At 50.1% G+C, this 16,604-nt stretch overlaps 1 protein-coding gene across 1 annotated transcript in view; it reads right to left on the bottom strand.

The window, feature by feature from the left end:
- The window catches only part of Soga1 (suppressor of glucose, autophagy associated 1), a 64,431-nt gene that overhangs the window by 6,895 nt on the left and 40,932 nt on the right, over positions 1-16,604 (bottom strand). The window contains exons 7-14 of the mRNA XM_005363031.3: positions 12,840-12,965; positions 12,333-12,563; positions 11,949-12,053; positions 10,994-11,161; positions 9,939-10,190; positions 6,254-6,325; positions 5,295-5,365; positions 2,620-3,970 (exon numbers count right to left, since the gene is read on the bottom strand). Of these exons, the coding sequence (XP_005363088.2) occupies positions 2,620-3,970; positions 5,295-5,365; positions 6,254-6,325; positions 9,939-10,190; positions 10,994-11,161; positions 11,949-12,053; positions 12,333-12,563; positions 12,840-12,965 (2,376 nt within the window). The remainder of the gene's footprint in view (positions 1-2,619; positions 3,971-5,294; positions 5,366-6,253; positions 6,326-9,938; positions 10,191-10,993; positions 11,162-11,948; positions 12,054-12,332; positions 12,564-12,839; positions 12,966-16,604) is intronic.

The following is a 16,604-nucleotide window of genomic DNA, read 5'->3' as shown; positions in this document are numbered from 1 at the left end:
ATCCACCTGCCTCTGCCTCCCGAGTGCTGGGATTAAAGGCGTGCGCCACCATCGCCCGGCTCACACTGTTTTCTTACTGTGTTGGTTTTATGGACATGATGTTGCTGTTGTTTTGCTTTTTGAGACGAAGTCTCACTATGTAGGCCTGACTGGTCTGGAACCTGCCACGTAGATCAGGCTGGTCTCGAACTGATAGAGACCCTCCTGTCTCTGTCTCCAAAATGCTGGGATTAAAAGTGTGTGCCAGCCACCACTTTTGGTTTGTGATGGCTCATTTTATATCAACATGACTAAGCCACAGAGCCCTTAGACACCACGTCCAACATTATTCTGGGCATTTATGTAAGAATAGCACAAAAGGGCTGCCTCTCCCCAGAGTAAGCGAACTCTTCATGGTTGACACCTATAGACTGGGGACACCGGATTTTTTTTCCTGCTTCCACTTTTATTAATTTTAAAAACATTTACTCATTTATTTTGTATTGTGGGCTATACGTATATGCATCTGTGCAGTGGTAGTCACTTTTCTTATTCTACCTTGTGAGCTTTAGGTATCAAACCTAGATCAGCGTGCTTGGGGGCAAGCACTTTTTGCTGGTCCCTTTTCCTGCCTTTGGACTTAAACTGAAACAAGGGCACTTCCTGGCCATGAGGCTGCTGACCTTCAGAACCAGTTAAAGTATTAACTGTCCTCGTCCTCAGGCCTTGAGACTCAGACCAGATCTAAATCGTTGACCAGACCCTATGCTAGGCCCTTAGAAATGAGGCTCTCATTCATTCATTCATTCATTCATTCATTCATTCATTCACATATTCCTCCTTATTCTCCCCCCTCCCTTTCCTCTCTTGAATATACTAGGACTAAACCCAGGCCTCACACATTACTGACTTAGGTTGTACAACTGAGCTAGACCCTAATCTAGACAACTTCTTCTAGAAGACTATTTGGTGATACATCAAATGCCTTATTTGAATTAAAAGAATTTTTAAATATTCTTTTATCCTATTTCCGAAGCTCAAACTTAAAGAAACAAGACATTCAATACAGCATTCTTTATCACGGGGTGAAACTGGAAACCACCTAAACACAGAAATGGAGAAATGGACCCTGCTGAGTCAGGCACAATCCCATCTATGGCCTCCTCCAGCCCTGAGTACACCGAGGGACCGCCCCATCTACAGCCGAACCAACCACGGGGGTACATTTCATCCAGGTTAAGCCAATCAATTGCTTTCTCCTGAAACTACAGAACTGGGCCAGAGGGATTTGAGTCAACGTCTCTTAGGTGCTTGGATTGGAAGATAGAGAACCAGAGCAGCAATGATCTACCTGATCCTTAGGCATGCGGGGGGAGTGAGTGAGAACAAGAAGGAGGGAGAGAGCTGGAGAGATGGCTTAGCAGTTAAGAGCACTTGCTGTTCATGCATAGGACCAGGGTTTGGTTCCCAGAACCCACATCAGGCACTCACAGGTGCCTGTAACTCGTTTCAGGGGCCCTGACGGTGTCCGGCCTCTGTAGGCACCTTCACACACATGATGCAAAAGGACTCAAGTGGACTCAAATAAAGACATATAAATATAAAATAAATAAATCTTAAAAGAAAAAAGCCCCAGGAGACTGGAGAGATGGCTGGTTAAGCTCACTGGCTGCTCTTCCAGAGGACCTGGGTTCAATTCCCAGCACCCATATGGCAGTTAACAACTGTCTGTAACTCTAGCTCCAGGGGATCTGACACTTTTACACAGGCATACATGCAGGCCAAACATCAATGGCAAACAATAAGAACAAAATATTTAAAAAGAAACAGAAAGAAAGAGAGGAGCAACAGAAGAAATCAGAGCTCAAGCAAGAGAAGAGGGAAATGCTGCGGAATTCACCAGACCCACTTCAGGGGTCCCTGAGACTCTGTGATCCTGCAGAAGCCACTCCTTCCAATCTCCAACACAAATGTAGACACATTCCTTTACTAAATTTCAAACAATCCGTAACACAACAAAATTGGTATCAGGAGTGGGGCATGCAGCAAGACATTCTCAGAAGACTTAGACATGAAGCCTTGTTGGAGTGGGGACGGGGCAGCTGGTGAAGGGGGTAGAACCAGCCTTCTAAGAATAGGGGTGGATAAAGCTCTGATCTGGAGCTTTTCGAAGCTTTTTTCCTGTCATTTATCCTCTTGTTACAGCAATCTCAAGCTACCAAGGCACACACAGAATGCTAACAACTTAGAAGGCCAACAAGCCACTCCGTAGGCACGTCTCCTCTGGAGGTGTGCTGCAGATCTCTGCAGCACGGTGGCAAAGCAAATGGTTATGCATGTCCACCCATCTCTTGTCACTAGACCTGTGTTATTCACGTCAGGTATGTTTATGCCCATCCCAGATCATATAAACCAGGTGTCATGCACAAACCTATAATCCCAGCACACTGGAGGTAAACGCGAAGGGGATCAGGAGTTTAAGGTCACCCTCAGCCACACAGAAAGTTCAAGGCCAACCGGGGCTACAGGACAGTGTGACTTTAAAGAATAAAAAAGCATAATACAGCACAAAACAAAACAAGCACGTGAACTTTCTAGGCTAATTCCCCCATCCTGATAGAAGGTTAAGCCCATCCATACCTCACTGGGAAGAATTAAGGCTCCATCTCCATCCCGAAGGGCACCATCCTTCCCCACCTGGGAAAGCATGGTGGGTCTGACCTCTTCACTACCACCTGCCTTGGTTGCCTTCTTATTCAGGATCCTGGCTACACCCTCAGGTTGATGGTAGCTGGCAGGGGAAAGAGGTTCTGGTTTCTTGGAACTCTCATCTCCTGCTGCAGTCGTGGGGCTTGGGGCCCGTCCACACACGTTCCGGAAGAACTCCTGTACAATGCCATACTTGGGAGGTTCGGGCTTGGTTCGGGCCTCAGACATGCCCAGTTTCCAGACAGACTCCGTGCTCCCTGAGTGCTCCACCACGCTAAAAAGGCTAGACAGCCCATCGTTGATGTTCCTCAGCACCGGGCTATCCCGCGTGGTTGTGGAGCGGGCCCAGGCAGAGCCATTCTGCTTGCCTTGATGCAGGTTCCACAGGCTGCGGTCCTTGGTGCTGTCCAGCTTGGACACTGACCGCCTCTGGAGCTTAGGGGAGCCATACTTGGGCGAGCAGCATGGCCGCTCAATGCGCGAGTGGACCTTGTCCAGGGAGGAGGAGATCTGTTTGCTGCGTACTGACATGAGAGAGGAGCTGCGGGGTGACCAGCTCTTGCTATGGAGGCTGCTGCGGGGCGGGTCAGTCTGCAGGCCCACACTGACCGTCCGAATGGTCTGTGTGCCCACACTGGCCAGGCCCACCGTCTGGCTGGACGTGCTCTTTACCTTCCTCTCCAGCGAGCCAGAGCGCATGGCCTGCCGCACACAGTTGGTGATCTCCTTCATGTCGTCGCTCATGTTGCCCGAGATCTCAAAGTCATGCAGGGCTGCCGGAAAAGCAGGTCCAGAAGCCGAGGTGTTGCCCCCAGAGCCTCCATCCAGGCGCTGCCGGGAGAAGTTGCAAAGCCACCGGCTATAGGAACTCTCGGCCAGTCCATCTGCCTCGGCTGACTCCTTGGGCTTGGCTGTAGTAAAGAGGAAGCCTGGTTCAATGAGGATCTTGCCCTCCTTGTCATGGACCACAGGGACGCCCAGGCGCCGGGCCACTGGGGGACTATAGTAGACTCGTATGCCCGTCTTGTCTGGAGCAGTGTAGCTGCGCTGCATCTGCCTCCCTGCAGGCTCCTGGCAGGCCAGGGTACCCACACGGCTGCAGTCCCGGGTGGAAAGCCCAGAGTTTTCCTTGGCATCTTTCTCAGGCTCCACCGATTCGGTATTCACAAAGGCAAAAGCAGAGCTGTTGGGCAGCTTCTTGCTCCGGGCATCCCCACTAGCAAGGTAGGGGGAACAGTCGAGCAAACTTTCAAACTCAGACATGGAGGAAACTGATTTGGTCCTGGGAAGAGTAGAGGAAGAAAATGGGATCAATGGAAAATAACATATCAAGCGTGCTAGTCTACTTTCCTGGATATGCATGTGGAGACCAAGCCTGTGCTGCCTCTCTCTGACAGACAACCTTGCTGGCACCTCCTCAAATCCTTTATACACCTACCTACGTACTCAAGAGGCACGAACACTAGGACCACACTTAGCCTCTTGATAGAGGAAGCCAGAAACAGCAGTTTCAATCCCCCTGAACATAGCATACAATGGGTGGGATCTGCAGTAAGTTCCTGGCCTCCTCATACTTCAGTTGAGGTCACTCTGACTGGTTTGGCCTCTGCTGGCTCCCAGGCTCCTCAGTAATTTTGAGTTCCAGCTGCCCACTGACTAACCTGGCAGTACCCCAGATCCCCTGCCAATCATCTGAAATTTCTTTGACCCAGTGTCTTCATTCCCTGTCTTACATCCAGGTAGGGTTTGCTTCCAAGGAGTCCTCTCCTGCACATGACTGGTCATTAGGGAGCTCTGGGAGTGTCTCCAACTATCCCAGTGAGGGGGGGAGTGTCTCCAACTATCCCACTGCAGAGGGGGTGGGCATCTCCAACTATCCCACTATAGAGGGGGGGCATCTCCAACTATCCCACTATAGAAAGAGGGGGGCATCTCCAACTATCCCACTATAGAGAGAAGGGGCATCTCCAATTATCCCACTATGGGGGGCATCTCCAACTATCCCACTGCAGAGAGGGGGGCGTCTCCAATTATCCCACTATGGGGGGGGCATCTCCAACTATCCCGCTATAGAGAGGGAGGTACCCAAGGCCCCGGTGCTAGAAATGGCAGAGCTAGAATTGGAGCCTGACCTTCTCTGGCCCCAGTGGCCTCCTCATTCTAGAATGTTCTATATTTCCCATCATTTCTTTCATGGAGGGTTTTAGTGGTGGAGACACTATCCTTGGACGTCCCCTTGGTCGCAGCATGGGCCTGGGTTCAATGGACCCTGTCCAACAACCCCAGGAATGGATATCTACCGTGACTCAAACTCCAAGGAGGAAAAGATAATCCCCAAAGGAGCCAAAGGGCTTTTTTTTTTCCAGCAAGTGCAGCTGAGGCCCTGGCTTTCTGTACCCAGAATCAACATTAAACTGCACACTGAAATCCTCATGGCCCCAAGCTTTCCCATACCCGAGTGACCAGGGTCCCAGAGAGAAAACCATCTGGTGGCTCTCCCAACTCTCACGGGGACAGAAGAGGACAGACACACGGGGCAGGGGAGCGAAAAGAGTCAAACCCAAGGGTCTATGGGGGAAGACGGGGGCAAGGTGAGGGGCCAGCACCTCTTTAAGGCGGTTCCCCCAAGCTCAGCTTCAGAAACACCCTCCTTGTCGTGGGCCTTCTCACTTCGTGTCTGTCAAAGGGAGAGACAAGAAGAGTCAGTTCTCGTGACCAGCGTGTGAAAGAAAGGAAAGAGTAGACCAGTGTGGGAGCTGACCAGGCCTCGCATGCGGGTTCCCTCTTCCAAGTAAGATGTGCTCAGCTGCAGTTGAAAAGGCCCGCTGGCCAGTGTCTAGACCAATGCACCTCACTCCCCTCCAGCAGCAATGTGGCCCAGGCTCAGGTTCCCGGTGGACAAAGTGGGTCCAGGGAAAGAGGGGCTGTTGGAGACTCAGATCTTATTCCATGACGGCGCTATATGGTTGATGGTAATGGCATCATTATGATGGTATGAGATTTTCCCACACCAGGTCCTCAGGGTCCACGAGTTCTCAGAACTGTGTCACTAGCCCTGTGAGCCCCACAAATCCTGTGTCTCAGTTCCCCAGAATAGGCGTTTGCCTTCTGTAGCCCCATTTCCTGAGTAGTATGCCTTCATGAGGCGGGAGGGGCGATGCGAAGGCCTGTATATAGCCTTTGTTACTCAGCTCTGTGTTCTATGGACAACGCCCCTGAACCTATGTGCAAACTCCTCCAGTGTGACCCTACTGACCCCACTCAGGACTAGGCCAGGGCGATGAGACAGCTTGGGCTCAGAGATGGAGAGTGTCTCACCTAAGACCACCCAGCCTGCTTTCTGCTGAAGTACAACTGCAGTGGCTTGGGGCTTCCCCCAGGCACAGTCAGACATTCCCAGCAGAGGACCCTTCCAAGCCCCAATCCATGGACAGGCGTCATGGGTGTGAGGAAGGTATGGCTTTGGGGACAGCGCTAACATTCATTCCGTCACCTTTCCCGTAAACAAGAAATTCCTTAGCATTGTCGGGAGCCAATAAAAGACGGGTAGCGGGGATGTCCTCACCTCTTTCCAGCCGTTGTCTTGCTTCTCCAGGTCTGAGTGCTTCAGGACCCAGGGTTCGGCAGCCTTCTGCAGCTGAGAACGGGAAAGAGTGTGGGTGGGTGGGTGGACAGGGCTACTCGGAGCAGGGCGACTTGGCAGGTTCAACTCTATAGCCCTCATAATCCACACCATGGCCTGGCATTAGCTTCTCAGTACGTAGCAGATCTGAGCCCCCACAGGTGGATTTGGAAAACAGTAAATAACACGCAGCTACTGGCAGGCATCTTCCTGACATGGCTAGCAGAGTTAACAGTTGCTACTTAGCCTATGGTAGAGTTCCTAGAACAGCTAGGCAGAAAAGCAATCGCTATTGCACGTAAGGGACCATGCTGCCACCTGCCATCAAGGGCCAGTCGTCAGTAACAACCCACTACTTCCTGCTGAGGCCTGAGGCGACCCTGGGAGCACCATAGCTTCCAGAGTGTCCATGTGCATGTGTCCATCAGTTCATTTAGTCCTCAAAGTGACCACAGGAGCAGGCGTGACTGTGATTACTTCCACATCACAGGTGAGAAGATAAAGACAAAAGGAAGGGACTGGCCCAGATGTGTGCAGCTGCACTAGCAGCTGGGATTCCAAGCACTGCACCATCACTTAGCTGGAATTCATTCCTCCTTGGCTTTACAACTGACTCCCACAAGGGGTGACTCACCCCAATTTCCCCAAGGCTTTCCCAGTGTTAGTAAGGTTTATGTCCCCCAAACCTTGTAGTTCTGAAAAAGCAAGAAGGTTCTGCCTAGGACTGTTCCAAGGGTAAAGTGGGAGTCCTAAGCAAAGCCAGGATGGCTGGTCACCTATTTGCACTTGAACCTATGACTCAAACTTTGCTTCGGAACCCAAATAAAATGGGGGTGGGTAGGGTACCAAAGTCACCTCAACACAAATGAACAGAAACAGAAATTTAGATGAAGATGCTAAACCAAGGCCCAGGCAGGGGGCCAAGGAACACTGTGCCACTCCGGTAACTAGCTCTTTTATTCCCATGGTTGCCCTGAGGGATGAGAAGGTCAAACAGCCATCTTCCTTGTGCAGACAAAGCTGGGAGATCAGAGGGTGACTTTACTAGGCTAGGCCTTCTGATCAGGAGCCCCTTTGTCGTCTGAATGAAAATGCCCCCAGAGGCTCATTGGGAGTGGCACTATTAGAAGGTGTGGCCTTGTTTGAGTAGATGTGGCCATATTAGAGGAAGTGTGTCACTGGGGATGGGTTTTGAGGTTTCAAATGCTCAAGCCAAGCCCACTGTCATTCTCTCTTCCTGTTGCCTTTGGATCAGTATATAGAACTCTCAGCTACTTCTCCAGCACCATGTCTACCTGTGAGCCACCATGCTTCCCACCATGATGATAACGGACTGAATCTACGAGCCAGCCGCAATTAAATGTTTTCCTTTACAGGAGGTGCAGTGATAACGGTGTCTCTTCACAGCAATAGAACACTGACTAAGATACCTTCCTGCTGCTTTGCAGGCTGTTTGACTAGACTGGTTTCACTGGGAGCGCAGCTAATATGGATGTGAGCACTGATGCCGGTGATCCTAGCTCTGGAGAGGCTGAAGAAGGAGAACCGAGCATTCCAGGCTGGTCTGGGAAAACTACTAAGTAAGGAACACAGACTCTCAGTCTCAAACAAGTAAAGCAAAAAAGGAAGAAAAGTAGGAAGGGAGGAAAGGAGAAGAAAATACGAGAAAGATGATGCAACTTTGGGTGTCCTGGTTTGACTGAGGGAAGCAGGAGATCAGAACTAGGAAGTCAGAAAATTCCACACAAGGTCCCTGCTGGGAAACGAGGTGCAGGACTCACTCAGTGCCTATGAGCCAGGAGGTCCCAGCTGTGTATCTGCTGATACCCCACTACACGTGGCATGGATTTGGCTTAATGATTCCAAACCATTAGGAAATAATGTGACAAGAAGGGATCGTTCCACAGGCGGAAGTGGCCGGATGAGGCGAAGGGCGCTCTGCCCAGCGTTCCACACACCACAGGGAGCGTGCTTTCATTTGTGGGTGGACCAGCCTGAATCTGCCACACAGACACCAAGGAAACGGGACCCTTAGGAGTGCGACCCTGGAGAAAACCCAGTCCCTGGCAAGAGGTCAGCTCATGCCCGATGTTGGGGCTGGAGAGACGGCTCAGCCATTAAAAGCACTTGCTGCTTTTCCAGAGGACTCAGGCTCGGTTCCCAGCACCCACATGGCAACTCAAAACCATCTGTAACTCCAGTTCCAAGAATCCCAACACCCTCTTCTGGCCTGAGGGCATCAGGCATGGATGTGGCACATATATACACATGCAAGCAAACCTCTCATTCACATGAAACAAAAATAAATATTTAAAAAAATCTGCCAGATGTGAGGTTCTTGCCATGTTTTTGTACAGTTAAGCGGGACATTTTGGGTCATTTTGCTAATCTGCAAAGTGACCTTCCAGGGTTGGGGGGTTGGAGACTGCATTCTGAGAAGACAAACAAAGAAGGTAACTCCCAGGAGATGCTCGTCCTGGTCAGGTGAGTCCAAAGACAGGGGAGTCAAGGAAGCTGGCGAGGAAAAACCAAAGCAGGTCTGCATGCTGCTTTGGCTATGGTGGGGGTGGGGGTGGACACGGGACAAGCACTACACGAGATGACAATGGGAAAACCCTTGAGGCCAGCCACCTTTTGACCCGCTATACACGTGAGTGCCCTTTGAATGCAGTATTGTAATACTGTGCATACACGTACACGTGTGATACCGTGCACGCGTGTACAAGTGTGATACTGTGCATATGTGTACACATGTAATACTGTATATACATGTACACGTATAATACTGTGTATACATGTACATGTACATATCACACTAGAGGGCTACTTTCTGCCTGTTTGTTTTTTGAGATAGGGTTCCTTGTAAACCAGGCTGGCTCCAAACTCACTAGGTAGCTGAGGATGATGACCATGAACCTCTAATTCTCCTGCCTTTACCTCTCAAAGGGTTATAGGCACGAGCTGCCACGCTTGGTTCCTGTGATGCTGGGAATCTGACCCAGGGTTTCATGCATGCTAGGCAGGTGCTCTACCAACTGAGAGACCTCGCCAGCTCCCCAATGAAAACATGGGACCTAGATCTTTTTGCGGAATAATGAATGGTGGAGTCAGGCAGCAGTTAAAACTGAATGAGGCTCTCAATGGGAGAAGCGAGTGTGCACGCAGGAACATGATGACTCAAACCAAACCAAACAAATAACCAAACAAACAAACAAGCAGAAAACTCTCCACAGGCGTAGACCTACATAGCAAAAACGGAGGAAGCCAGACAGAGTGTGTATTTTGTGATGTTCTAGCTCTTGGTTTCCCTCTCTTGGTCAGAGACTGCAGTTTTCCTATGGGAAGCGCTCTTGGCTCTTCCCTTTTGGGTCCTGGTTTTGATAGGCCCTAATATAATGGGCTTATCATGACTTGACGCCTGGCCAATGTGAACTTGTGGGGAAAACAATGTTCTTATTGCAATTGTTAAGCTGTAAAATGAGCAGGACACAGTGGCCTTACGTGAGGCTAGCATGTGTAAAAGCGGAGTGAGCAGAGGGGGCCCTGAAAGACGGGGGCAAAGGCAATGGCTTGGCTCTAGCCTCTCTCTGAATGCTTCTGCTGCCTGAGCGCCTGGATCCAGCCTCACCTGACTGAGGCGGTTCTGCAGCTCCTTCACCTGCTGCTCCACCTGCTGCTTCTCGCCCTGCAGCCGCTCCACCAACTGCAGCTTCTCCTGGCTCCAGTGGCGCTCGCTCATCTGCAGCTGCCGCGTCAGCTCCATGACGGCGCTGTAGGACTCGGCCAGGAGGTGCTGCTGCTCTTCGCGCTCCCTCTGCAGTGCAGCCTTCCAGTCAGGCCCGGGCCTCTCGCTGGCGCCCTTCCCAGCCTTCAGCTCCATCTGCAGGAAGACGCATCAGCTGAGCAGTGGCAGGGGACAATGGCTCCCCACCATACCAGGGAGGCTTTGGAGACTCCACGCTGATCCTCCTTCTAATAGAGCTGTGGACCCCTTCTGCATACAAGCCAGACCTTGCATCTCATGCCTTTAAGCCTCTGTAAGCATTCCACATCTGGCTACAATAGGCAGAGCCTCTAGCTATTGATAACCACGCTATTTATCAACATTTTTTTTCTTCTTGGTATTCAAGACAGTGTTTCTTTGTAAAGCCCTGGATGTCCTAGGACTCACTTTGTAGACCAGGCTGGCCTCAAACTCAGATATCCACCTGCCTCTGCCTCTGCCTCCCGAGGGCTGGGATTAAAAGCGTTCGCCACCACCGCCTGGCCATACCTCCTCATTTATCTGTATTAATAACCCTACCTCTGTCTCTCCGCTCTATTCATCTACAAAACAAATAGGCTAAGCTTCCAGAGCAGTGTGATTTCTCCAGCAGAGAGCCCAGATCACCCAGCCCTAGCTCTCTGTGTATCCTTGTGTCCATCTGTCTTTTCTTCATTCCCTTACATCCTAGTCAGGTCCATCCCGGAGCCATGCTGGATGTGGCATGCAGGCAGGTATGGAAGCATGCTGCAAGCCCACAGTGCAGCCTAGGATCCTGTCAATCTCTCTGGGTCACAGCTGAAGTCTAAGGAGTCCTGTGTATCCAAGAGCACTGCTTAGTACCTGCCTCCCCCATCTGATGGTCTATATCTGGGCTGGGAACAAGGAAGAAGATGTGCCCAAGAAGCGAGGCGGCTCACCTGCGAGGCATGGCCCTTGAGCTCTGCCCGTTCCGTCTCCCACGTGGCCTTGGCCTTGGCGAACTGCTGCTGAAGTTCAGTCAGACCCCGACGCTCGTCCCGGAGCAGCCAGCACAGCTCCTTCAGTGTGACCTTCATGTCAGCCAGGGTCTTGATGTACTCGTTAGGCTACAGACAGAGCAAGGCCTGGTCAAGAACTATGTGAAGGCAGGGAGGGCAGCCCTGCTACCGCTGACTCAGCTGGCAGTCCAGCTAGGGCCCTCTCGGTCTCAGTCTTGGGACAGCCGAGCTGAGCAGCTATGAATTGTTCCAGGAGCAGCTGTTCTGCTCAGATGCAGAGGAACAACCTTCCCCAGGCTTTGCAGGCCCCAGGCTGCAGGTCTCTAACCTCTCAAACAGTACCCCCTTTTCCTGGTTCCTCACACACTGCTCACCCATACCCCAGCTCACTGAAGAACCCTGGGAGGCTGACTCCATGGCTCCTCTGACCTGTGGAGTGATTTGACAGTTCTTCCTTAAGTCTAGACCACAGGGGTCTCTCTTCGTGTAACCCTGGCCTGGTTGGTAGCCTTCCCCTCTCCCAGGGTCACACTGGTCACAGACCCTCCAGAACACTGTCCCACACCTCTGTACCCACAGTCCTCTTGCTTTGATATGGCCTGTCATCCTTTCTGAACTCGACAAGGCTATTCACCCACATGACGCTTCTCTGTGAAATTCTTCTCTGTACAACAAACTAACTGCTCTCCTTCCTGTGACTTCAAGTTTATCTGGCCTTCTGTCACTACCCTGGGATGATTCACGTTCCCCTAGCCCTGAGCAACTGGTGGGCCGGTTCCCAGTCAATAACCATCTGCAGATCCTGTGTCCCATCAGGGCTGTGTGAGAACACAGCAGGAAGTGATTGCTAACGGATGAGGTGCACATAAGCAGGACCAGAAGGGGCTGAACACACCGTGTTCTGGGTCCAGCTGTCCCCTGTGCAGGCCTTGTTATCCGAGTGCTGGGCGTTCATCTCTTCTTCTTCCATCAGCAGATACAGTTCCTTCATGCTGTTCACCTGGTTTGAGAAACCACATTCAATGGGCTCAGCCTTCAGAGCATAGGGAAACTGTCAAGCAGGCAGTGCAGACAGAAAGGGGATGGTACAGCCATGCAGAAGGACAAGCGTCTCAAGATGAGTGAAAGCCCATCTCAAGATGAGCAAAAGCCCATCACTGACTTCCCACATCGTAACTGTGACCCTCCCTCTACCCTGGCACTGTTCAGACAGAGAGGCAGAACTCACATCCCATGCCTCCTTGTTCCCGCTCAGGGATGGGGCTGAGCTCAGCCATACCTCCAGGAAGTCATCCTCCTCGTGGGGCAGAACCTTGCCCTGCCGCCAGCGCTTCAGGAACCACCTGAGCTTCATGAAGAGCAGCAGGAAGTTGTGCTTGAACTGCTGGGATTCCTGCACCAGTATGTTCTTCTCCTGGCTCCAGAATTTCTGCTCCAGCCTCCTTTGGAGGCTCAGACTCTGCAGCTCGAACTCCCGCCTCAGCAACGCTCTCTGCTGGTCTTCTTTCAGCTGTCAGGACAGGAGGGAACACGGGAAGCCCCAGCTGATTCTAGATCCAGATCACGGGCAGAGGGAAACAGTAATGGCAAGCGCCTACTTGTCCCTGCCAGGGCTTCTACCAATAGCAGCCCATCATACCCAGGGATTTCTTTCTATGCTGGGGACAGAGCCCAGAGACTCCCACATTCTGGGCAAGTGGTTGGCCACAGAGCTTCACCACGACCTCTGTATCTTCAGTCCTGGGAGAAGTTGTACGGGTGAAAATAAAATGTGGTACAAACCCACCTGGACTACTTTCTGGTTGAAGCTGTCAGCCTCCTCTTTCCGGAGCTGCCGCTCCTGGGACAGCTGCTCTTGCAAGCCCCGGAGGCTGTCGTGAGCCTCGGCCAGAACCAGCTGAAGCTCCTTGATCTGCAGTGGGGTGAGGGCCAGACCAGGAGTGGGGAGAGGACACAGGCTGTGGTCAAAGAACGGCAGTAGCAGGGAAACAGTAGTAGACGGACCCGGTGTCCTCTATCAGGCACGACACGGTCCTTGCCTCAAGAGGGTCATCGAGACAGTTCAATGAAGCCGTATGCGTCAAACCCTCCACGCTATAATTTTTAACATTTCTCACTTGCAAATTTTCAGGGAAAATGTACTGTGGAAACTAAGTTTGACTCACAAAGTTGTTCATAGTCTCTTTGATTGATTCACTTATTTTTGACTCAGCCTCACTATTTTTCACAGGCTGTCTCAAACTCCTGGGCTCCAGGCACCCTCCTGCTCTAGTCTCCCAAGAAGCTGGGGCTACAGGTGCACACCACCACATGCCACTTCATTGTTTATAATTAAAAATTTAGAAGCTTCTTTGTCAAAAGTCAGGTGTCCATAGGCGTGTGGATCTACGTCTGGGTCTTCGATTTCGTTGATTTGCCTGCCTGTTTTTATTACTATAGCTCTGTAGTAGAGCTTGAAATCAGGGACGGTGATACCCCTGGAAGTTCTTTTATTGTACAGGATTGTTTTGGCTACCCATTGTTTCTCATATGAAGTTCTTTCAAGGTCTGTAAAGAATTGTGTTGGAATTCTGATAGGGATTGCATTGAATCTGTAGATTGCTTCTGGTAAGATGGACATTTTACTAAGTTAATCCTACCCATTCAGGAGCATGGGAGATCTTTCCATACACAGAGGGAAAAGAAGTCAACATAACGATGCTTAACGATATTCTGCTATATTCATAGGTTGGTGGCTACCCTGATTGTCATCAGAGAGCCTTCCTTCATCCAGCAACTGATGGAAACAGATACAGAGACCTACAGCCAAGCATTGGGTTGAGCTCAGGAAATCCTGCTGAAAAGAGAGAAAAGGGTTGTGCAAGCCGGGTGTAGAGGGGGTCAAGGACATCACAAGGAAACCACATAAACAACGAACCTGGGCTCATGGAAGTTCACAGGGTCTGGACAGAAACCAGGGAGCCTGCATGGGACCAGTCTAGGCCCTCTACATATGTGTGACACTTGTGTAGCTTGGTCTACTTGTGGACTCCTAGTAGTGGGAGCAGGGGCTGTCCCTAACGCTTTGGCTGGCTTTGGGGAACCTATTCCTTATACTGGGTTGCCTTGCCCAGCCTTAATATAAGGGGAGGGGCTTAATTCTACCACAGCTTAATATGCCATGCTTTGCTGATACCTATGGGAGGCCTGTCCCTTTGTGAACAGAAACAGAAGTGGATTAGGGGTGGGGTGGGGTGGAAGGGAGGTGGAGGGAGGGAATGGAAGGAGAGGGGGAAGGGGAAACTGATCGGGATGTAAAATAAATGAATAAATTTAATTAATATAAAAATTTTAGAAGCAATTTAAATAAATAATGAAATTTAAAATGTGTTTAATGGGTCTACATATGCAAAAAATCCACTCGGCTGTACATTTACAGATGTTGTGTTTGTATGTCATTACAGAACAGAAACACGTCAGCTGTCGACATGGTTGGTTACATAATGGCCTTAACTTTCTTTATAATTTTCATGTACTGATGTCTGAGGATACAATTGTACTTACTATGGCTTACAACGACTATGGAACAAGACCATTAAAAAAAAGTCAACCAAATTCTCCAATTTAAAGCATTTAGAACTTAAATAGACAAAGCTGAGGCGTTCTTGGCCTGGCAAATAAAAGCTCTTGCAGACCAGCATCAGGACCTGAGTTTGACTCCTGGGACCCACATGGTGGGAGGAGAGAATGACCCCTACAAGCTGTCCTCTGACTTAGACATGCATGGTGCATGTACAGTAGAACGTGCAGCACAATGTGCACATGCGCATCCACACACTAAATGAATACATACGTGTAAAACGTATTTTAAAACCTCTTTTTTCGTAAGTCCAGATAGAGACTAGAAGGGAACACAGAAGGAACTTCCTGGGGTTCGTTTATGGATATAGATGCTAATTACAAAACAGGAAGATCATGAGCTCGAGGCCAGCAAGGGCTACAAAGCAAGACCCTGTCTCAAAGCACCACAGGGGAGCAAAGGACTCAGTCTGTACAAAGCCATGAGCACCTATTCATCTTCCCGTCTTCTCTTGTCCCTCTCTGTTCCTTCCCTATGTGTGTGTGTGTGTGTGTGTGTGTGTGTGTGTGTGTACGCGGGTTCATGCTGGGGTTGGACTCAAGGCCCCACCCATGCTAAGCAAGTGCTTCATCACTGAGCCACACCCCATCCCACTGACACTTTGTTGTTAGACTCCAGGAGCAAAAAGTTTTAGGCAGATGAAATGAAGTGGTGCATGGGACAGGAGGATCACCTGAGCCTGTGAGTTTGAGACCAGCCTGAGCAACACAGTGAGACTCCATCTCGAAAAATAAAAAGAACACTATTAAGTCTTTCTGGTAATGGTAATGTTTATTCTAACACATTGTGCAGGAAGAGGAAAATGGAAATGGTCCCAGGCATGGCGGGTGTCCTGCTGTGAAAAAATTATGTGGCCAATAATATGATAACTTGGCACTGTCTCTGCAAGGATTTGAGGCATGTCTTGTACACATGCTCTGTATTAAAAATTTCTGCAGAGCTGGGCAAAGTGTCATGTGCCTGTAATCCCAGCACTTAGAAGTTGGAGGTAGGAGGATGCTAAGTTTGAGGTAAGTGTGGTCTACACACCGAGACCCTGGCTCAGCAAACAAAAATCTCTTTATCACCAGGCTGCTACGCTCACACATCCTCCTTGAACTCAGGGTTGGTGCCACGTTTCATGTTTCAGTCATAACTGCTCAGTAAGAATAAAGGGAACTGATTAAATGTGTAAACAAGCTGACACAAACAAGCTTATTTCCTTCTCGGTACCCATCTCCTCACTGGGATCAAAGCTAAGGTCTTCTGCACGGTAAGTACACAGCACTACAGTCAGTTACATGCCCAGACACCGTTTTTCCTTTTTTTTTCCTCCTTCCCCTATGACTACTAGATTGTCCAGACCACCTCAGTTTCCAGGAAGCTTTGGTTTCCGGGGAGCATCTGAGGCTCAAAGTGCAGAGGGAACTTTTTAAGGATCAGGGAACCTTAGAAATTCTACTGACCATAAACATTGTAGGTGGGAAAGCTGGGGCCACAGGATGTGAAAGTATCCAAGGAATTACCACAGACCAGTGAGTGACATCTTGCTCAGGTCCCCTGAGTCCAAGTGACATTTCCTGGACTCTGTTCTCATCCTCACCTATAGCAGCCAGACTTTAAGCTAAAGCTTTTCATGTATCTACCTGTCAACAACCCTAGGAGGGGCTTTGTGCCTGTAGATCACACCTGACAACCCAGGAAGGGAAGTGACGTACCCAAGATCTCACAGCCTGCGTGCAGGAGATTCACAACATGAACTCAAAGAGCCTGCATAGAGAGACCATTGCCTCTCTCCTATATACATTAGTCATTTTACAATGGCCTCCAGCTCAGCATTTCTCCTGCCTCAGCATCCTGATACTGGGATTACAGGTACACACCATGTCCAGCTAAGCTTTCTCTAACTAGACCATGAGGTCGATTCAAATTTCTTACTTCCCCTTTAATCCC

The sequence above is a fragment of the Microtus ochrogaster genome, linkage group LG8 (genome assembly GCF_000317375.1).
Source record: "Microtus ochrogaster isolate Prairie Vole_2 linkage group LG8, MicOch1.0, whole genome shotgun sequence".
Lineage (NCBI taxonomy): Eukaryota > Metazoa > Chordata > Mammalia > Rodentia > Cricetidae > Microtus > Microtus ochrogaster.
Note: the sequence above shows the minus strand (reverse complement) of the source record. Positions and strands in the feature narration are given on the sequence as shown.